Source organism: Telopea speciosissima, chromosome 4, assembly GCF_018873765.1.
Source record: "Telopea speciosissima isolate NSW1024214 ecotype Mountain lineage chromosome 4, Tspe_v1, whole genome shotgun sequence".
NCBI classification, from domain to species: domain Eukaryota; kingdom Viridiplantae; phylum Streptophyta; class Magnoliopsida; order Proteales; family Proteaceae; genus Telopea; species Telopea speciosissima.
In genome coordinates, this window is record NC_057919.1 from 1744794 (window position 1) to 1768307 (window position 23514).

Sequence of the window (23514 nt, forward strand, 5' to 3'; positions counted from 1 at the left end):
TTAAAAGAGGGGCACTGTTTAGTTCCAAACTTGCCAGTTTGATTGAGTTTATAAAGTCAGGCAAAGATAGGATTTGGGTTATCTGGGTTGGTCTTCTTCTTCCTTTTCCCTAATTCCAGTCGACATTGATGGAATCTTGGTCTTCTCGGAGTGGTTGTTGGGTACTTGGATTGGTTTCACTGCTCTTTCGCAGGCTATTTTCTTCTATCTGGGGAGGGTTGAACCATTGAAATATATAGTACGTATATTGTCAAAATTAGTCTTTTGTTTTCAACATTGTAAACTAATTCCGTAAATGGATTCCCAATGCGAACGGTTTCACTTTTGATCTCTATTTCTCTAAAGTCTGGACACTGTAATACATTTGTGTGATATTGTTTCATTCTACTGTTTGTTTACACTGATTACTGTGTATGTGTGTGTGTGTGTGTGTGTGTGTGTGTGTGTGATCTGTGATCAGAACTGTAAAATTTTTGTTAAGTGAGTACACAATATCAAACAGTAACAGAAGTCCAGACAATGAGTGGTTCCTCTTCTCTTTCAGTATTTCTTTCGAAGAATTTAATAGTAAATGGCAATTCGTGTGACCATCTAACACATATCAAGAGACATTTAGCCAATTCTTGTGACCAATCGTTCTATCCTCTTTAACATATATCAACTGACCTTTACTCTCTATTTTTTTCATCCATCCTTGCCTTACCCTAAAGCCCTAGAAATCACTCTTAAACCCTTAAAAGAAATAACCATTAAGGAGAGGGTGCCCACTGCCCAGCACGCCTAGGAACATTGACACTATCACCTGTTGGAATTGAGTAGAACTCACTTTAAAAGCTAGCTATTTGGGAAAGGGTTTACAAAGTCTTTATAAGCCTTCACATCACGTAACTCATATCTGATATGAGATTGTTTGCTTTATTGCTTTATGTGCAACCCCAACACATCCATCCAAATTACAGTCTTACAGCTGATGATCCCAAGCCCCACAGCTGTTGAATTTTTATTCGCCTCTGTAACTGGAGCGTTATTATGCGTATTATGTGGTGCAGCAGAACATGTGTACACAGCGGGCAGCGGATAAAGGTCCTGCTGTTCTCTTTTCCAATTAAGCAGTTTTGTTGAAAAGAAAAGAAAAAATACCACATGGCACAGTCAGAGCAACTGGGTACTGGGCCATAAACTGAGAAAGAAAAAGACATTTATAGAGAAACTAGTATGAGTTTATTATGGCCCACAATGAAGGAAGACTTCCACTATGGTAGACTCGTGGTATTAGTGGAATTAATAAACTAGTTAGGACCATCACCTGAGGTTGTGGCCTGTGGGAGATGATATTTTCATTGGAACCATTCTGCCTTCAATGAATGATGATGCCAATTTGATGTCATGTTTCTTTTTGCGGAAAGAAAGCTGGGATGGGAAAACTTGTTTGATCAATCTTGTGTCCATACCAACAAAATTGCTTTTGAAGATATTGAAAGAATAGCTCTTCCCCCCACCCCCAAAAAAAAAAAAAAAAATTTAAACCGCACTGGGCAAACTACACAACCCAAGTGAAAAACAACACTTTGAATTCCTGCACTAATTGCTGTTCTATCCCTAGCCTGAGTGCCAGTCACACATCCATAATAGCTGAAGCAGGGTAAAGTTGGACTGAAGCAATAGAAATTAAAAGCTTTCTCTCATCAAGAAAGATGAAACCTAATCCCATAGCTTTCTGGTTGGAAGAAAAAAACCGCATCTGAGAACACAAAGTGTGGCAGTCTTGAGGTGCAAGATGGGGAGTTTTAGTGCCTGTACCTAAGTTGGAAGGAGAGTTGGAAATTAAGGATAAGACCTAATTTGGGATGTAAATGAATAATCGAAATCCGTTTCTGTATCTATGTCCGTATCCATTTAGCATTATCCGAATCCGTTCGAAAGTTAAACGAATGCGGATATGGATAGGTTATAGTTATCCGAAAAGCTATATTTACATGTAAACGGATAAAATATCCAATCAATATCCATATCCGTATCCGTTTAGCACTATCCGTATCAATCCGAAAGATAAACAGATGTGGATGTGGGTATAGCACTATCCGAGCTTAATCCGATCCTACATCCCTAAATCCACATTCCTAACAACCAAAGAAATCCAATTTTCAAGAGGAAAGTTAATTCTGAGAACCTTTGCATTCCTCTGTTTCCGTATCTCCCACGCTATGATGGCATAGACTGCCAAAACACCTAATGTTGCACAATCTCGGTTAGGCCAGCTGCTACTATACTCAACATCTCAATGAGTCAAAACGACTTTTCATTAAAAATAATTTCTCTTAAATGACCGCTAATTTGGGATCCTCTGTATAATTTACTTGAGGAATTTGGTGGTTTATCCCAATTGTATAGTCCACCATCTAATTACTTTTCTTTTAGATTTTTCAACTCTTAACAGGTTCATTATGTTAGGATCACTAATTATATTTTTATTTTTTGAGTTTGTTTTTTTTCGTATTCTTTAATCTTACATACTAGACTTATCAAATTGGTTTGAAATTTTGAACACTTTATAAATGATTTGATTACGATTTGGACTCCCATTAAAACTGTGATTTGGTAGTAATTAAAACTATTAAACTTAATGCATGATTAATCTAAAATATTATGAGACATGGAGTCCTGTACATGGTTATGGAGTTAGACTTTGATTGCATAAATGAAAGGAATAAAATAAAACAAAAATGAATGAAATTTTTTTAAGTAGTATCAACAACAATTAAAAAGTAAACTAATTTAATAGTTAAAATTTCACTTCACTTTTTCAACCCAACTATCTAAATTTCTCAGATACTTAGATTTTGATGCTATGGACAATATGTTCACATGCTTTAATCATGCTGCCATATAAGTGTGTGAGGCAATGTAAAAATAAATTATACACAATGCCTATACTTTAATAATGGGAACGTGTTTTCTGTTTGGTAACGTGACCCTCAGGCTGATGGGAGCGCACATAGAATCATTAATTGGGGCAACGTTTCTACCTTCCATGGAGGAGGGGTGGTAATTTCACTCCCCCTTTGTGTTTGCACAGCATGCACACTCCCAAACCCTGTTTTTTTTCTGATAAACCCGAACAGAGTTCTTTTTCCCTAAATCAATAACGAAGATAACCTAAATGATGATAGTAACATTCAAGATGTAATGAATGGGATAAATGACAAGATACTCCATAATGCAAGTATGCAACAATATTATAACCAATTTTTTTTCCGGATAAGTATATTATAACCAATTCTTTCCCCAAATTTTGGTGAGACTTGATGAAAATCATTCTATTACCAAAAAATAAATAAATAAAGTCAATCAAATCGATTATATGAAATAGTGTTATACAATGCTCTGCCACAAGTAATGGGAAAGTGGAGGGAAGATCATTACTAGCAGTGGGGATGTGGAAGGAACACCACTACTAGAAGTTGGCTAGTACTTGCTCCCACCAAGAGGTCTAGAGATTGACTATATCATGTCTTTACTTCGCAAAAGGGCACTAGTCCTCCTCCTCTCTCTCTCTCTCTCTCACCCTTTTTTGTAACCTTTCCTTAAGATGTATCATGTAGCGATGTAGTGTAGGAAACTGTTTGCTTTTAACCAAAAAATAATAACAATGATGATAACTTGAGAACATAAAAACAATTAGAAAATGAAATTTTCGTAAATAACTTAAAATTACACTATATTGGTAACTAAATTTTTTCATAAAGATTTTAGGCAAAGTTTCTCTTCACTTTAGGTGAAAACAATCTCGCCAGCCGGGTTACATTATTCTCTCTCTTTTCTTTTTTTGATAAATACATTATTCTCTCTATACTTATTTTATAACATCTCAAAAAATTTTGACATTATTTTAAGAGTTTCATAATATCATAAAAATTATCTCTTAATCATGGACAAAGAAAAAAACTTATTCCAAGATTCTATTAACAAACATTCACAAAGATTTGGTAGTACTAACATATTTCCCAACTCAAATCCAAGGATTTTTAGGTGGAAAGTGAAATAAAATATAAGTATCATATTTAATGAGGTTTATATGTCATTTACAAAACTTTCAGGCTAATACCTGTTGCATGTTTTGATTGGCAATGGGTGCGCTATTACTGTTTCACCCTTTTGTTGATTTCTTTTATTCTAAAATGCTCTTCAATCTTAAAAAGACATTAGTTGAAATTTTTGAACGAATCTTTGTTGTGCTTTGTATGGCAATGGGTGCGCTGTTATTTTGTCACCCTTCGTTGGTTTCTTTAATTCTAAAATGCCTCTATCTTAGTAAGACAAATATTTTGAATAAAAAAAAATCTCCACCTAGTGGCTTGTTACTTCTTTGGCCCTTTCGTTGAATTCTTTGATTAAAAAAAACCCTCTATTTTACTTATTACAAAGATTATTTTTTCAAAAATGTCTTTGGTCCTATTCCTGTCCAGTCATGAATCTTGCCTTCAATAAGTAAAATTAATAAATAAATCTTTACTCCTTGACCTTGTTGTTTAGTTCTTTTCTTATAAATTACCTCCATCTTATGATGACATACTTAGGTCATGATTTTCATTTTGCCCTTACACTTGTAATGATGTTATTTGGTCCTCCTCTTTTTTTTTTTTTACCATATATTTTGTGGCATTATAAATAACAATTGATTTTCTTATTTGACAACCCTCAAGGTGTGAAATAATTTGCAATTTATTTTTTTGCCCTTATAGTGTGATACACAATGTTTTTCCAATAAAGTTAATAGTATCATTTCACATGTAGACCTATGACATAATAATATATCATTGTCCAATTCTTTTGAAGCTTCTTTATATTCTTATTTTAAAGAATTTTTGGAGAAAAGATAAGAGACAATTAGAAGGAGGTGTCAAATTCTAAATACACTTACATTATGACCATTCGGGCAGGGATAAGGCAGACATTACGCACGGCCCTATGTTTGTGCCGTAAAAGATCTGGATCCCCTCACACCTCACAGTTGTTTTTTTTGTTTATGTGGCAGGTGGGCTCACCACTACGGTGGTTGTGCACTTGTGAAGATTTGATCAAGTGACCAAACCTTGGACATGCCTTCTACCAGGCAATGCCAAACCACTAGGCCAAAAGCACAGGTCTGCAGAGTGATTAGGATTAAGTGAATGCGAAAAAACAAAACCTGAAAAGAAGCATTACCTCTGTTAGGTCGCATCCCACCATTGATTCGTTCTTTTTCTGACATTCTGTAACTGATATTGGATGCCCACAGCGACAATAGCTCCTCTTTAGTCTCCGACAATGGTCCAAATGCTGCAACTACAGAAAGAATAGGATAATTGGATTTCTGGTTTACAATGGTTTTCCTCAGCTCCACAGAGATAATGGAATTCCATCGCAACAAATACCCAAGCTAGCTAGGATCACTTTATTACCATCAATAGAGGGGACGCTTAAAGTATATATGATTGGTTTTTTTTGGGTAGAAATATATATATATATATATGCTTGTAACGCTCTGTTGATATTGCAATCTGGCCACATCAACTTACAGGTGTTTATCCGAAAATATTTTCTGTGTAGGCTTCACCGAATGTGGAGCAGCAGAGTTTTTTAGTAATCGGGAATCAGATTGGGATCAGTATCGGCTGATACCAATCCGGATTATCCTGAATCGGACAGATTTACCTTTGTTTTTTAATTAAAATTTATTTTTATTACCTTTTTGCCCTCAGGTTGTACCAGTCATCAGATGTGCCAATAATCAGGAATGCCCTCGACTGATACCAATCTGACCTATGCAATTCCATCGATCCAAGACCAATTTCTTGAACCATGATGTGGAGCACTGTTTAGGCTAGTTGGGTAATTAAGGTGGTGTTTGCCTGTTTGGTAGGTATTCTCAAAATATATTCTATGTCTAGGATGCGCCAAATACAACCCTGAAGCCTTTTTAAATTTTTGCCCTTGTAATTTTTTCGATTTATACAATAACAAACTCAGCTTTATCCTAACGTAATGAGGTTGGCTTAAGGGTGTCAATGAGGCGGTTCAGTTCGGGTTCGGTTTCAATGTGGGTTTCAAGGAAACCAAAAATCAAAACAATAAGGAATTTTCGATTTTGATTCGGGCTGGACTCGAGTTCGGTTCAGTTTGAAACCTAGGTATAAATTGGTTTTGGGTAGGGATTAGGTAGAGGTTTTAGGTTTTGGGTGTTGGTTTTAGTATTTGGTTTGGGTTCGGTCCTATTGGGCGAGCAATCAGTGGCCCATTGGTTTAGTCTGAATCAAGTCGAAGCCGAATTATGTTCTAACTCGTAAACCGAAGCTGGACTGATAAGGCCTTGATTTGGTTTGGATCGGGCTCAAACGGTTCGTGTTAGGTCGATTTTAGCGGTTCGATTTAGGTTTTGGCACCCTTTAGGTTTGCTACATGGATCCAAACAAAATAAAATAAAGAAAATGGGTAAAAAAAACAGGTAATTTACATACCACCCATGAGGTTTGACAAAAGTATAGTTTTATCCCCCAATTTTGAGTAATTCTGCGTACCCTCCAGAGGTTTACAAACGTTAACACTTAAATCCATCCCGTCATTTTATGACTAACAATCTTAAAAACATGGGGTGAAATGGCAAAATTGCCCTTACAAAGAAAAAAAAAACTGCCACTCATCTTCCCTAAATCGATTGGGGAAGATGAGTTGCAATATCATCTCATTCTCTCTTTGAATATTCTACATCTTTCCGTCGGATTTCGCCACTTTTTGTTTTGACCACCACCGTTGTTTTTGGTTATTCCTTCGCTTTTCTCTGTTTCAGAGGAGGTAATTTTGCCATTGACGTTCTCTTGAGATTTGTTTTCACCCTTGGCACCGGCGTCGCTTTTCTTCGGGTCATCCTGTTTCTCGCTGTTCTTCCCCTATCCTTGTTTCTTATTCTTCTTCTCAGCTTTTTCAGGCCAGAGCTCCACGTGTTTCATTGTTTTCAGAAGTTTTCCGAAAAGGGTCTCAGCGTTGACGTTTCCGGTCACTGTAACTTTCTGTTGAGGGGAATCGATCATCGTTGTATAAACCCCCAAAAAAGTAGTATAACCACAGTGTAACAGCAAAAAAATCCGAGTTATTGCGTGATTTAGGAGAGAATATAGAAAACCCAAATGGAAGAAATTAAAAAAGTGAAATTTTGAGTTGAAATTGGACTGCTATACGAAACAAACTGTAGATTGAAAAAAGGGTTTCGTCGTTCGTACCATCGACACCCTGAAGCACCTTCTTCACCTTTCTCTTGCATCCTTCACAGTGGATCGATACTTTCAACACCCATGTCTGGAAGAAAAAAAACCCAAGCAGTGTTTAAGAAACAGAGATGTTGAGATTGGTGAACATGAAAAAGCATGGTTATGTAGAGAACCAGTTAACCATTACCTGGTATTTCAGAGATTCCGAAGCTGCTTCTGCTAGTTTTGTCGCCATGAGGAATGAGGAATGAAGAAGAGTGAGAACGAAATCGGTTTCCAAGCATAGGGAAACCTGGAAAAGAGGAAACGTCTCGAAGAAGGTGTTCCCTGCAAAACGTAAGTGAAACACAAACTCATAAACGACTAATATTTGCTGGAATCTTAAGCGAGAGAGGGAGAGATAAAAAGGGCTCACGTGATTGAGAGCTCTCAGTGCATCAGCCATGGCTGCGTTGGTCATATTCGCTGGAATCTTGTTCTTCTTGCAGAGGGCTTGGAGTTCCCTCCTTGTGAGACTGTGAAAATCCATTTCAGCCGATTTTAAAGATTGGGTATTTCATAGCAGATTAACGAGAAAAGAAAGAACTCCTAGAAAACACTACAAAGAAAATGCAGAGTACTCAGAGTGAGATTGAGATGACAAGACGCAGAGTATTCAAAGAGAGATTGAGATGATTATGGCAACTCATTGGGGAAGATGAGTTGCTGGTTTTGTTTTCTTTGCAAGGGCAATTTTGTCATTTCACCCTATGTTTTTAATGTTGTTAGTCATAAAATGACGAAATAGGTTTAAGTGTTAATGTTTGTAAACCTCAGGGGTACATAGAATTACCCAAAACGGGGGGGGTAAAACTATACTTTCGTCAAACCTCAAGGATGGTATGTGTAAATTACCCAAAAAAATTGAAAAGAAAAATGACAAAAGAAAAATGGAAAATGAAAGATGAAGGATAAAAGAAAGAGAAAAAAAACATAGTCCTGCAAGCCAAGAGAATATCACCTATTGGATTAGTGCCCTCCAATATATTCTATTTGAGTTCATACTTGATACAAGATCTAGACTATGCATGTCCTTCAAACAAAATCATATCACTCCTATTTATTGGGAATCGTTATCCCCTTCAATTCCTCCAATTCCTCTAATAGGAGAGAGTGAATCCCACCTTGAGCAGTGTTTTCGGACAGGGGATAGGGGGTCATTTCCACCCCTACTAGTTACGGAAATGGGATCGACCATGTTGCTGTGTGGCATGTAATCTCCTACGCCAAGCCAATGGAAGCTTGTGTTTTTTGTTTTTTTTTTTTATGATAAAAAAGTTGTGGAATTAGATAAACGAAATATGTACAGAGTTCTTAGTTTACGCATGCCTAGCTAAATTAAGTGCTATTGTCATTCCAAAAGTATCTCCCTTTGGAGGGCCTGCGAATTGTAAGGGGTAATTATTCATTTACTGGTGCGTCCCTAATATTATTTTTTTTCTTACATTAGAGTAATAAAGGCATGCGAATTGGAGGTGATAATTATTCATTTATCGGTGCGTCCTTAATATATATTTTTTTCTTATATTAGAGTAGTTTTCCCAGTAAATAATTAATTAAAAAAAAAGAAATCACCACTCAACAGGGCAATTCAATTTTACCCAAAAAAAAAAAAAAAAAACCGGTCAATTCAATAAAAATCAAAAGATGCCACATTGCGTAGGAATAACGATGAGGTTAGAGGTTTATCGCATTCGACCGCATTGTCCGCCCGAAGTAGATCTCCTTCCTCCTTTGATAAGCAGAAGAAGCTTACCCTCCTTCTCTTATTCCCTTTATAACAGGAACAGCCATTCAATTCATTCATTCTCGACCCATCCTCATCACAAGTTTCACTCTTCAGGTACTGCAATTAAAGTGTAATCAGTTTTTTAAAACACAAATCTATTCTCACTCTATTGTCATTCTGCTCCACCCCTTTTACTTTTGGGTCTTCCCAACATCTGATTTACGTTTTTTTTCTTCTTCTTCTTCTTTAATTTGATTATTAATTGTAGGTATAATGTGCTTTTTCTCTCACAGTATTTTATCTACTCTTCTGCAATACGATGAGATACTTCTTAAATTGTTTCCACTTGTCTGTCTACAATACTTTTAAGATTATTTTTAGTTTGTTCGATGATTCATCAGCTTTAGTAAAAAAGTGATCTCTTCTTTTGTTCTTCTATCAAGATTGTATCCCCTGGAACTTAGGGGGTTATTGGTTGCCATGATAGGGACCCGTCTGTGCCGTTGTTGTTCACTCAAATTGGGTTATTTTGACAGTTTGAATTACTAAATTGGCTTCTTCTTCTTTTTTGGGGGGTTTCCTTCAGGAATAAACATATCGCCTGTAACCCGTCCTCAAACTATCGGTTACAAGAAAGAACAACGGCCTGACACAACCATGGACTTGGGCAAGGAACCTTCAGAATTGAATAGACAACTTTATCCAGATATAGAGCCTTACAGTTCAGGTCTTTTGAAGGTTTCGGATCTCCATTGCATCTACTGGGAGCAGTCAGGGAATCCTGATGGGCATGTGAGTAGGCACTATACCAGTATTGTATCTCCAGCTTATGCTTCTGTTTCCTACCGTATAACTTGAACATTGATATTTTGATGGCATTGTTACTGATAACAGGCTTCTGCTTCAAACAGAAGCCTCAATTGCTTAAATTAGCTTGTGATTGACTGAATTTATCACTATTATCTTGAGATGTGCTGTAGTTATTGTATCCCTTTGAACTTCCTGATTTTTCTTATTGCTTTTCAAGGCTACAGCATTATATGCCCCACCTCAATTTCAATTCTTGTTGTTTATAGCTCCAATGCTAGTAACCACACCCAAGATAATTAGAACAGGCAGGATTCCGATGCAAACTAATTACAATCAATAAGCTTTGCATTTATCTTAGTGATCCTTGGGGGGAATATCATAAATAAATGTCAACGTAAAACCAAATGGCTTCATTATTAGGACATCAAAAGGAAGTCTTCAAATTGACTGCTCAGTTTGTCTCTCTTCAAATGGGTGTTATGTCCTTTGAATCTTCATAATGTCATATCTCCTCTCCCAATTTTTTCCCTTTCATGGCCGGGGAGAATGATTGTCAATGCCTTCAGCTGCCACCTTAGAATCCAATTGCATCATGTTGTCGTGAACGTTGTGGCTGATGACCTTGACCTGAGAATTAAATTTTGGTATTTTAGTCGGATGTAATCTAAAATCATCAAAATATTTTCGGTATTCATCCTTGTTGATACCAAGGTGTTTTGGTGTTTCCACCCAAAGTTTGCTCACATCTTATTCCATGGGTAGCTTGTTTACACCATAGTTTTTTAAATTCTGTCTGGGTTTCGTACTGAAAAGAAGCTTGACGGTTTAAACAAAAGTAAAAAAATTATTAAGTTTAAAAGAAAATCAGAAGGAAAACAATAATAAAGAACATATAGCAGGCTGTTATATATCAAAGGGGCGATTGGCATAGTAGTAGGTGCTAAGATCCTCTAACACAAAGTTATGGTTTCGAATCTCTTTTGAGACACATTTATTTTTGGTTATTTTTCTCCCCAAAAAGAACCTTGTACCAAACTAGCGCGTTTTCTGGAAATCGATGTGGTTTGATTTCAGTTTCAATTCTTGGGTTATTCTGTGAAACAACCTAGAGGAGGGGTGAATAGGTTGTATCTAGTGGATCATGTCCTTTTATAAATTAATTGCACAATTAAAAATTAAGACAACAAAGCAATCAGGTGATTTATAGTGGTTCGACTCTAAGAGTCTACTTCCACTCCTCTCAACACTTGAGAGAATTCAACTAGATGTTTCCTTTCAATACAGTAGGTGGGAAACAACACTTTTTACAAAAATGTTGTTATAGGACAAGAGAATCCTTCACAACAATCTTTTAAGGATAAGAGGATCCGTGCAATCTTTTAAGAATAAGAGAGTCCGTGCAATCTTTTAAGGATAAGAGGATCCATTCTCAAATTTTTTATGGATAAGAATATCCGTTCACAAATCTTTTATGATTAAGAGTATCCGTGCAATCTCCTAAGTGCAGTCTAGGATGATGCACACTTAGATTGATCAAGAGTTCTACCAACTCTAAGATCAACACCAAGATTCAAAATCTAAACCAATGAATAAAGGAAGGATAGTACCTATTTCAGAGAATACTCCCTGTGCAAAATAATAAGAATGTATGCGTGCACAAACGTAGGCTATCTCAACACTTCTTTGATGAGAAGATTAAGATCACGGTGACAAAAACCTTCAATAGTTGAGTTGACTTGAAATCAAAATAAGAGCAAGAGGATTATGCAGGGATAGAATAACTTGAGAGAATGAATATGTAGATTTAGAAGATTATGTAATCACCAGCCATTATATGGTTGTTCCCAATGAATTTATGGGCTATATTTTTCCTACAGCCTATCAATGGACTCATAACCGCAATTCTTGAATCCTCTTCACCTTAAACATTTTCTTCAATAAATAACCTTATCTTGCCCTTTCTTGGATTAGCCACATTAAAAATAGATCAAAAGGTGAATATGTGCTGTGTTGGCCTTTTGCACTCTGGCACTGATCAGGTCTAGAATTGAGTTTCTTTGGTATGTCAATCTTTGCTAGGTTTTTCTTAGTATGATATGGGAGGGTTTATTTTCTTGGAAGAGTTGAAAAACTGCTTTCTCCTATTACAAATTTACTACACACTTTATGCTGCCTGATAAAGTTCTCCTGTTATATGTGTGTTTGTATTTAACTTGATGGATTAATTTAACAATCTGTTTCATAAACATCGTTACCTTGGCAGCCAGTCTTGTTTCTTCATGGAGGGCCAGGAGGAGGAACCTCACCTAATAACAGAAAATTCTTTGACCCTGAATTCTATCGGATCGTTCTGTTTGATCAGGTATATATCGTTAGACCTGATGAGTGAAGTGTCTGTATGGTTATTTAACAATACTTGGTCTTTTTACAGAGAGGTGCTGGTAGGAGTACTCCACATGCTTGCTTGGAGAACAACACAACATGGGACCTCATTGATGATATTGAAAAGCTAAGAGAACACTTGGAAATTCCAGAATGGCAGGTTAAAGTATTATTTATTTATCTAATTATTCTGTTGTTGTTGTTGTTGTTATCATTATCAACCACCATGATGCAGAAGCTAGGTACACTCTTAAGTACCAATGCAGGAGGAGAATCAGAACAGAATTATAACTTGCCGTTCTGGTTTGGACCAGTTATCTTATTCAGATCTGAATTATGGTTCAGACCAGGTTCACCCAATCCTGTGGATCACTTTACAGTCCTATTTCTTTTATTTTTATTCTTATTAAGATGTAATAGTTGTTGAATATTGTACTGTGAGGGGAGAATAATAGACAAGGGTCTACTAGGAGCCAGGTAATTCAGGATCTTACAAATCTGCTGGCCGATTGGGGCAGAATTAGGGTTAGGTTTAGGGTAAAAGGGTTGAACCTTATTTGAATAAACTAGTCAGGTTTTTAGGAGTCTAGTGATGTAGGATTAATAAGGTTTGAGTGAGGAATTGAAATTCAGAAAATTAGGGTTAGGGTTTCAGGTTTTGAGAAAGAGGAGAGTGGTGAGTTTTAGGGTTTAGAGTTGGAATTTGGGTGAGGGCTTAAGGTCTAGTACTAGGGGCAGTAGTAAGGTGGTTCGGCTGAAGTTTGAGAGAATTCTGATGGTTGGATTGGTCTAGGGAGGTTTTAGGGTTTTACTGGAGGTGAGGGGGATTAGGGTTTAAGCGATGGAATGGGGCAGCAACCTGGATCGAGTGTAGGTAAGGCTGTGAAGGTACTGTGGTTGAAATTTGAGTATAAACTGATGGGGAATTGGGCTGAACAGGAATTTTAGGATGGACGTAGGGTTTAATGGAGATCGATTGGGAATAAGTAGGGCTTAGGCTGGAGGATTAGAAGAAGAAGGGTAAATGCTGTAACTGTAAATTACTTACTTGAAAACTGATCTTCAAGGCAGCAGCAGCTTGAAGAAGATTGTGTCTCCCAATCTACAAGATGCAAGGAGTTGAGAAGAAGATCCTCCCGGCCTACAAGACGCAAGGAGTCGATTGGAGATCCACGAATCCCTTGTACCTTGATATTACTCACAAGGTCACTCTCAAAGGAGCAAGGCAGCAGCAAGCATAAACGAAATTTTTTTAAAGTCTAAATTGTGGGAGAGCCTCCCACGATTTATCTATTTATAATATGGCCATAGGCCCAAATCTTAATACAATCTAAATCCCTCCTTCACATAATTCGTGGAAGGGGTGTAACACTTTAATTAAAACTAAAACTTAAAAGATTCCTAGTCTACCAATAAGAAATAAGCACCTAACAACCAATAAGAATTAATCACTTAAATTGAACCAAGGCTGAACTGGTTCAATTTAAGTTACATTTAAACTGAAAAATAAACTAAGTATGGGAAATAACTAAAGCTGAAATAAACTAAGTAATAAACTAAGGCTCCAAATACTAGGCTCTAATCTTAGGGCTTCTTCTCCTTCTTGTGGGTGCATGGATCTACATCAGAGAGTTAGTGTTAAGTTGAGATTGGGAGTCTAAGTTAGTCATTGTTATTTACTTTAGTGAGTCTTTGGTTGTAAAAAAAAGTTGGTTGCTTGATTAATATAAGGGAGAGGCTGTCCATGATAGTGGCATTCCATTCCATTCCAATTGTGATCACCGTCTCTCCTCTTCTCCATCTTCTTTGGAGATTCTGGTTTATTGTATTTGGTTTTTTCACATGGTATGAGAGCTATGAAGAAGAAGAAGAAGAAAATGGAAAATTTATACTTCCTTCTCTCACTCTCCTCCTAAAAAAGGCCGTACCCAGTGCACAAGGCTCCCGCGTTTAGCAGGGTCTGGGGAGGGCCAAATGTACGCAGCCTTACCCCTGTTTCCAGAGAGGCTGTTTCCAGGACTTGAACCCGTGACCAAGCATTCAGCAAGTGAGCACTTGACCAACACGCCAAGCACGACCTTCTCTGACTCGCCTCCTCTGTTTGATTATTCTCATTCTCAGGCCAGTCTTCTACCTATATTTCTTCTTCTTTTCTGTTTCTAATTTCATATTGAATCCCTTGATCTTACTGTTGAGATTTCAGAGTTTATAATGATAACTCTGCTGGGAGAGACTGTTGGACTGAATGAAAACAAAGTTCATCGGTTCCTCCCTGATCTGTTGTGTTTAATGTTCTGGGCATAAATTCCCCATCTGTAGGCGTACCTACTCCTTGGCCTTTTGCACTCTGGCACCTTTCACCTCTTGAAGGAACTAAAACTCCAACATCATATTCTGAATTCGTGATTCAAGTTCTTATTTAGCTTCAGTTTTCTGTTCTAAGTTTCCCTACTTGAAGGTTGGAATTCTATTTCAACTTCAACTCTTAAATCTCTTTTTTCTGCATTGATCTTTTGATTCTGATTCAGTTTTAGTAACAGTTTAGTATTCTGAATTCTTGATTGGATTTCTATTTTCAAAAACCTAAAATTCTAATCAAATTCAAGAGTCCTATCTTCTTCAAAACCGAGTTTCTGAAAGAGAGATTTTGTTTCTGATTTCTGGGATTTATCCTACTAATTAATTATCAGTATATTTCTCTTTGATTTTTGAATTGAAGCCCTAATCTGTCCTGCGATTCTGCAGTAGTTGAGCTATCTTACTCCCAGTAGAGTTACTCTATATTTGTGGATCTGTCCATCAGATTCCAGTCAAAGTTGACAGGATTCCAACTTTCATTCTTCGGACACATTGTGCAGGTTTTTGGTGGGTCATGGGGAAGCACATTGGCTCTTGCTTACAGCCAATCACATCCTGAAAAGGTGCATGCTTTCTTTTTGTTTATTAGTTTTTTTTTAATAGTTATTTATAGCTAGATTTTCCTATAAATTGCTATCCTCTAGCAGATAAGTTTGTCCTTCAGCTGCTTACATTCTTTCCATCAATGTTGTCCAAAGGTTACTGGATTGGTTCTTCGAGGCATTTTTCTGTTACGGAAGAAGGAACTGGATTGGTTTTATGAGGGTGGTGCTGCAGCTATATTCCCTGATGGTATGTTTCTCATTACTACTTGAACTAATAGTGCTACGAATTTGTTGCGCTGCTTCTTGTAGTGTTCTCTCTCTTACTTGTATATATAGAAACTAATGTTCAACATAATATCTTGGGCCTCAACACTGTTCTACGGGTTTGAGCCACTTATAATTTGCCACATGTCACATAGTAAGTGCATCTGGAACTCTGATTGGATTGGTTTCCCTAAAGATAATTTTAAGATTGGGACTAATGAAAGATGGGTTGGTTAACCTGTTCCTATCATTGGATTGGGCCTTTCATGCACTATTGCTTGCATATATTAGAATTCTCCAGATAGTGAAGATTCAAAGGGTATTAGTAATGGGTAAAGAGAAGTGAGGGTTGTGGTGTTATATTGAAGTAAGCAGGTTAGAGGAAGAGGAGATAAGATTATAGCAGTGATAATAAAAAGTGAAAGAATAATACCGAGAAAAAGAAACAAAATTAAGGAAAGAATAAGAGATGCTGAAGGGAGCATAGAAAAATTGAGCTTTCTTCTTCCGTGCGCATTAAAATAAGTGATCAAAAGGCCGTTTAAGGGTGTTACTGATTATTCAGTTCTTGTGTACCCCCCATGTCACTGGACAAATGTAGTAGCCATGTGACTTTTAAGTAGCTAAGCTTCCCACACCCCCCCCCCTCCCCCAAAAAAATACACGAGATCAGACAGACTCTCCATTTCAGACGAAATACACCTTCTGCCTCTAAACATGCCCAATACAACACTAGAATCCAACTGGGCTATGGCCCAAAACCAATAATGAAAAGTATAGAAATTTCGTACCATTTAAAAAACTTGGCTGGTTTGACTAATCAAAATACTACTACCAAAGCATACCTGATATGGAAGGATAGGATTCAGGCATGGGGGATGGTTGCACGTTTGTATCTTTTTACAGGGTTAATATGTAATATGTACGGTTGTTTAGGTCCTGTTTTACTATTTTTAATAGGGAAAGCTGTTTTACAGGCCATGACGCCAAGTTTAGGTAGGGTTCCCCTACGGTCCACCATTTTGAGATACATGGACAGATGATGTGGTTATACCTACTGTTGTATGGAGAAGACATGGTCTGAATTAGCCACATGTCAAATTTCATGCTCAAATTTAATCAAATACCTCCCATGTATTTCCATGCATGTGAAACTCCGACCACTAAACTCTCCCATGGTCCTGGAGTTTTCAAAGCTCTAATTTGCCACTTGGCCTTGTCTGTTCGGGCTGAAATTTGACATGCTAGAAACCACAGAAAATTGGAACCCACCTTCTTTGTCTTGTGGCAGATTTTTAAGAATGTTTGGGAAAGGCTTCCAAAATGGACCACGTAGGAAAACTGTCCCACTTTTAACATATTCATTTTTTACTATTTTTAATAATTATGAATTTACTATTTCTTGTAAGTTGTGATTTACGTTCCAGTTTATCCCATTTTATCAATAAATTAAAAAAATTACTACTTATAGTAGGATCCTATTTTACCATTTTTAATTGACAAATTTACTGACCCCTCCCCTGTACTTTGCCCTAATTAAACTTTCCTCCCCTGTAGTTTCAATTATTACACTCGTACCCCCTCTGGCTGACGGTGTTAGCCTGGTGTTAGTTATGGTTTAGAAAAGACCATCTTACACTTGTACTAAAACATCCCAAATATAATGACTATTTTACCATTTTCTTCATCTTCAACCCAAACATCCCCATGCTCCCTCCTCAACCCTTTCCCTGCCCCCACCCCTGCTGCCAGCGCAACCCATCTCAGTTAACACTTTCAATAATGGAAGGTACCTAACCATTACTGACTTAGATATATGATAATAGAGGAAGAGGGCCAGACGAGAGAGAGAAAAAGGACAACAGAAACTGATTACAGAAGAAGATAATCCTTTCAATTGGAAACAACTAACTTCAAATGGTTTGAGTTTCTTGACTGTTAACAGAAAGATTTTACAGAATTGCAGCCAAATAAAATGATCACTTCAAAAAGAGTAAAAGAACAAAAGAAGAATTTAGGATTAATGCGGAAGGAAGCAAACCCTGTTTTTATGTACGACATTCCTCTAGTTTAGTTGCATGTTCACCCTAAGCAAGACTTTCTAATCGAATGCAACAATCAACAAATCTACATTTTATAATCAAGAAATGAAATCAAATTCAATGATGACAATTGTGCAATGAATAACAAAATCTACATTTTGATAGCAAGTTTAACAACCTACAGTCCTACTACTATCTCTTGCTCTTCTCTTTAGTCCTATTCCATTTACAAAGGAACCACGAGTTTCCCTCAAGTCAATCTCAGAATCCCATGAAGAACGTCTGCTCTGCTCTTCAGCAATCACCAGCTCTTATATCTGGAACTAATCTGGATCCCTGAGAGATTAGAACCATAACACAGTTCAACATCAAAAGAAAACTAAATCTTGAACCAGTGATGAGTAGAGAAAACCCAAGCCAAGAAACTTGCTATCTGTAGACCTGGCCAAGTCCAGGGAACGACGAACAAATGGGGAGGAACAACTAAAAGATTAAATCCCCATTATCAAAGAAACGAGCCTTTTCCTTTCTGATCTTTTTTCACCTTTCATTCCGAGCCTTGCTGCTCCCCAGTGTCAGCTCCAGATCATCCACTCTGATTTTATGAATCCTCTCACCTTCCAATGGTTTCACCCTCCCGCTCTCAAACTCAAACTCTGGTCCTCGCTTCCAACCTATCCCTCCACACCCTGCGGCAGGGTCGTCATGGGTCGAGTTCATCTGAGCCACCAGGGGCTTCACCAGATTGAACGTAGAAGATGTCGGAGCTGCAGAAGGTAGTGATGCTGCTGTTTGGAAGCTGACTCATTTGCCGGAATCAACGGTAGAGGTGTCGGATTCATCGCATTCGGGTATAGTGGCAGGATGGAAAATGGTGGGGTGAGTTGGTAAGAAACCAAAGATCACAGACTTCCAGTTCCAGCCAAAATTTTCTGATCCAAAACAGAACACCAAAAAGGGGAAAAAATCATTGGAAATTCTAATACCATTCATTTCAGCTCACAGAACGAGCTGCAAAATAGGAATTTTGTTTCGAAGTGACTTTCGAGAGCCAAAATGTTCAAGATCTGCTGAAAATGATGAAGTTTGCTTGTGATTTCCAAACACCAAAGCCGAGAATTTGGAGAAGAAAAGGAAGAAATATTAAAAGGGGGAAAATTTCCAACCTCCTACGGAAAACCAATAAGAGAGAAGCCAGAAACCCAAATCCATCACAGCTCTGTCTGGTTACCGTTTTCCATCTAGAGATGAAGGGTTGAACGTTCTTGAGCATGGAAGAGCCTGCGGTGGAGTACCGAACATGCCCAATTGTGGATTCTTTCGCCGGGAAGCTGATCCAGCTTAGACTCGTTAAAGGCATCAGATACAAGACCTACGCCGGTGATGGGTTGGAGCACACCATTGTTGACAGCAACAATTCCAGCACCCTCTCTCTTATTCTGGGAACTTTTAAATGTGGCAAAAGAAGCCATGAAAAGGGGCGGAGTTGCAGGAAAGGCAGGATTGCAGAGGGATTGGGGCGAGTGGGGTTGCAGGAGGAGGAAGAAGGAAAGAAAGAAGAAAAATAGTTTTTTATCTCAAAGGGTAAAAAGGTCATCTTACATGCACCCAGGGTTACTTTGGCCATTAAAATTTTTTCTCCTTCGCCACGTCACGACTTAACAGCTGGACGCTAACGGGTTGGGTCTAATTGTAATAGATCATACACTCTAGGGGAGGTGGGAGTAATAATTAAAAGTAGAGGGGAGGAAAGTATTAGGGCAAAGTACAGGGGACGGATTAGTAAATTTCTCTTTTTAATATGTTTTTATATTTAAATCATGTCAGGTTTGTTTTTCTTTGAAAGTCAAGTCAATGTCTTTAATAAGGACTCTTGGAGTCCAAGCTATAATCGGATTATTTTTATAAATGTAGCTTTGATGATGTGCATCATATGTTATTTGAATATGGAATAGAAATTGAGAGGGGGGCAGGGGTGTCTTCACCCTCTTTCAGTCGTGGAGTAGCTTGGGTCTCCATCCTTTTTGTTATTTAATGATTTGTTCTCCCTTTTGGTTATATTAGAAGAGAGTTTTATCTTTTTGGTGATCTGTGTCTTGTTGCTCTTGATGTTTCCTCTCAATGTTCAGCTTGGGAGCCCTTTAGAGATCTTATTCCGGAAAATGAAAGGGGCTGTTTCATCAGTGCCTACAGCAAGAGATTGAACTCCGAGGATATGAACACACAAGTAAGAGATACCAGTAATTTTTTTTGCTTCTTGAATTAACGCAGGCATTTTGCCACAAATCATGAGCAAGCTGTCCATACATTTGACAAACTTTATGCATCTAAAATTATCTTTGCAATGTTCTGGAAATGGAGTTTCAGCATTGTAGTTCAATAAGAAAATACAAAAAAATTACTGATTTAGTAGAAGTAGAATATGAACCTGGATAGCCAACTGGAAGTCCTAATGTTTGACTCAGCACTAACTTTGAGCTTTGGCCTCCCTATATGATCTTTATTTCATCATTTGATGTGTTGCATTGAGGAGTAGGGACATCCTCAACTTTATTTTTGACATTTCTTAATGGCTTGATAGTTTTTAATTCCTGGAGAAATATATGTGGAATACTCAGATTCTTTGTGTGAGACAATGGATTAGAGATTATCATAAGACCTGATTATACTAACAGAATTTTTTAACCTTTAGTCCTACCTTTGTACATAGGCATTTTCAGCATTTTCGTTGATCCTATCTGTGTGCTATTCGTCATTTATCTCCTGCTTGACCTGATTAATCTTCCACTAGAATTTATTGTTATATCATTCACAATTAGCTTTTCATTTCTCTCTGTCATCCATTCTTAGTTTGCAGCAGCTAGAGCCTGGACCAAATGGGAAATGATGACTGCCCATCTTCTTCCAAATGAAGAAAACATAAAAAAAGGCGATGATGACAAATTTTCATTGGTAAGTTAATCTATTGCTATATTCTTGTCATATTCGTTTTACAGTAACACTTGTACTTGGTGTTTGTTGGCATAGTATTATTGGTATGTACATGATAAAATACAATAGTGGTAAAATTTTCATTGGTAAGTTAATCTATTGCTATATTCTTGTCATTTTCGTTTTACAGTAGCACTTGTACTTGGTGTTTGTTGGCATAGTATTATTGGTATGTACATGATAAAATACCAATAGTGGTAAGAATTATTGGATTGGTGCTTATAGCAGACATTGCAAGCTCTTTTCTGAGCAGTAGAGAGCTGTATTTTCATAATATTCATATGAACTATTATGTGAAAATGGCTTTGGGAGAAATGGTGAGAAAAGGCATGCATGGATTTAGGTTGACGAGTATAGCTTTGAATGGAGTTGAATGGCATTGTAGGATCCAGTTCATTTAATTGGAATCAGGATCAGTTCATTTTTTTTTAGTTTTTATTATATTTTTTTTCAGGTAGGAGTAATGCTCAGTTGAGATTGAGTTTCATATAAATTATTGTGTAGTTTTATGCTTTATATTTGCTTTTTCTGTATACAGGCATTCGCAAGAATCGAAAATCATTACTTTCTGAACAAGGGATTTTTTCCTTCAGATTCATTCCTGTTGGACAACATTGAGAAGATAAGGCATATTACAACTATAATCGTACAGGTGATTTATTACTGAGATCTTTTTTTTATTAATTAGTTTATCACTTATATTTATTATATTGGCAGAGTTCAGGACCTTGGACAAACTTCCATGGAAGTTCTATTGATAGCCGAAAAATTTTACATCCTAGCGGAGGAGTGTAGACCTGACCTTAACACCCCTAATTACATCAAAATTGAGGAGACTGGAAATTTTGCAAGAAATTCTATTTTAAAATGTGTCAATTATTTCTGTAGTTACTTTCCAACTCATCAACGATAGAGATGTAGACAACGATATAATTGGTCTTGATCTTGGATAATTCCTTCTTTTTTGGCACACCATGGCGGGGTTGGCATGACATGGAAGTGTTACAGAAAGACACTGAACAAATTTAGCATGTTCATTTGACAGGGAAGATATGATGTTTGCTGCCCAATGATGTCAGCATGGGAGCTTCATAAAGCATGGCCTGAAGCAGAATTAAAGGTAAGAAGAAACATGTCATCACACAAATTGAGACGCATTAGATCACACAAATTGAGACGCATTAGACCACAGCATATGGTATTCCCATAAGAGCTCTGTGTGAGACTTTACTAATATTACAAGTGGTAAATGCAGTAACCCATTGTGGTGCATACAGTTGATTTTACAAATACATATGCTTATTTCCAAATCGCTGGGAAATGATATTGGCTTTTGTTTTTGAATTCCAATTTTAAATTATGTTACTTGGTTCTCTTTTGTGAAGTCCCATTCTGCTGTGCTGCTAGTTGTGATAATGTTCAATGAGTAAACCTGTTTTGGTCTTTAATGGGTCTTCTGGGCATATTATTATATTAAGATGTCACGGTCTCTTTTTCTCAGTGTGTTTGCTTGTATTAGTTTGTGTTTGTTTCCTTTACTGTTTTGGTGATCAATGGATATACCAATCTATGCAACCAAAAAACTTGGTAATTTCTGATATGCAAAAAGCTTAAAATTCATATTTGGGTCTATATTTTGGCGCTCCATTTGAGAAAATTCTGGAAACTACACAAATATTGTTAAAAAAAATTTATATACATCTAAACTGCAAAATATGTATTAATGAATCATTGGGGAGATTCCCATAGTTTGGAGAAGATACTAAAGGAAAAGGATTGCAAGGGGGTCATTTCAACCATCAAACCCTAGAGCAGACTGAACCCTTTGCTAGAACATGCTCATCTCTCTTTTTTGAGAAGTACTTTATTAAGAGAGTTAGCACAAGAAGGGGAGTTGGGTCTCAAAAGAGTACATGAACAGAGCGCAAATGCCTACAGAAGAAATCAGTACAACTCAAACTCAAAAACAAGCATCCACAACTAACAAACCGAAGGGGCGGGGGGGTGATAGTCCCTTAACACACATAAGCGAGCAGCTCCCAAATTTGCTTTACTTGATGTTTCTTGTTTAGCCATGAACTGAAATGGTTTCCACCAAATTTTTCGATATTGCTTCAAACCACATGACCTCTTTGTATGTGCTTTTCATATTATGTTGGTTTTTCTTTTTTTTATTGATAAGCCATCATGGTCTAGATAGGAAAGTTAGATATGTCACTACCAATACAAGTTCCATTCTATCGGCCCAGTGTAGACCTGTATATCGGATTATTATATAAGCGGGTTGATTTTATGGAGGAAACTCCTTTGAGGAGACTCATGCTTGGCCGTCTTGAGCTGATCCTTAATGCATAGAATATTGATGTGTCCATCTTGCTTTCGTTGCTTTTGAGTAGCTTAATTAATAAGAAGTCTGCTGCTGTGTAACAGGTCATCCCGGATGCAGGGCATTCGGCCAATGAAACAGGGATAGCTGCTGAACTAGTTGCTGCAAATGAGAAGCTTAAGAACATTGTGAAGACGGATCAGACCCTCAAGTAGCCAGTGGTGTGAATGTGAGACAATTTGCTGATGCCTGATTATCTAGTTAAAAGGTTTGAGCATAGCAGAGGACACAGATTCACATTAGCTGATCCATGTTCCAAGACATTTTTCTGATGGTCTGGTCCAGATTAGTGTAGTTGCCCGTTGCAACAAAGGGTTGTCAATAATGAGGTTAACTAATATAGTAACCAGTTCTACCAAAATATATATATATATATATATATAGTAATAACCAGATATGATGAATGCTGTGTGTTTGGGGAGCAGGATTGCCTCCTTTCAGTCTCCCCCATTAAATCTCGAACGAGGTGTTGCATTCCTTTTAAATCTTGCTGCATCTCTGATTGAATTAATCCAATTGATGCTCGACCAATCCAATTGATGGACCGTCATCCTCAATTGGCAATGTCATGGTTATGATTACCTTGTTAGTACATCAGATATTTAGGAGTGCCTGTAATAACTGTTCACGTACCTTAGTTGGCTTTGACCAAAAAAATACCTAACCTAGTTGGCTATTCCTAAAAAAGGACCAAAACTGTGGTGACAATGGGGCTTTGCCCTCA

At 37.3% G+C, this 23514-nt stretch overlaps 2 protein-coding genes across 2 annotated transcripts; one reads left to right on the top strand and one right to left on the bottom strand.

Moving 5' to 3' along the window:
- Positions 1-6890: 6890 nt before the first annotated feature.
- On the bottom strand, positions 6891-7495 carry LOC122660601 (heavy metal-associated isoprenylated plant protein 36-like). Its single transcript, XM_043855979.1, has 3 exons — positions 7432-7495; positions 7259-7332; positions 6891-7083 (listed from the first exon to the last, which is right to left on the bottom strand). The coding sequence occupies exons 1-3, from the start codon at positions 7477-7479 to the stop codon at positions 6927-6929; spliced, it is 279 nt and encodes a 92-aa protein (XP_043711914.1). The 5' UTR covers positions 7480-7495; the 3' UTR covers positions 6891-6926.
- Positions 7496-9105: 1610 nt separating this feature from the next.
- Positions 9106-23139, top strand: LOC122657527 (proline iminopeptidase). Its single transcript, XM_043852253.1, has 11 exons — positions 9106-9121; positions 9597-9804; positions 12086-12184; positions 12254-12364; positions 15063-15125; positions 15261-15354; positions 19543-19640; positions 20264-20365; positions 20943-21056; positions 21450-21524; positions 22835-23139. Exons 2-11 carry the CDS (start codon positions 9670-9672, stop codon positions 22943-22945), a joined length of 1002 nt encoding a protein of 333 aa, XP_043708188.1. The 5' UTR covers positions 9106-9121; positions 9597-9669; the 3' UTR covers positions 22946-23139.
- Positions 23140-23514: the final 375 nt, after the last annotated feature.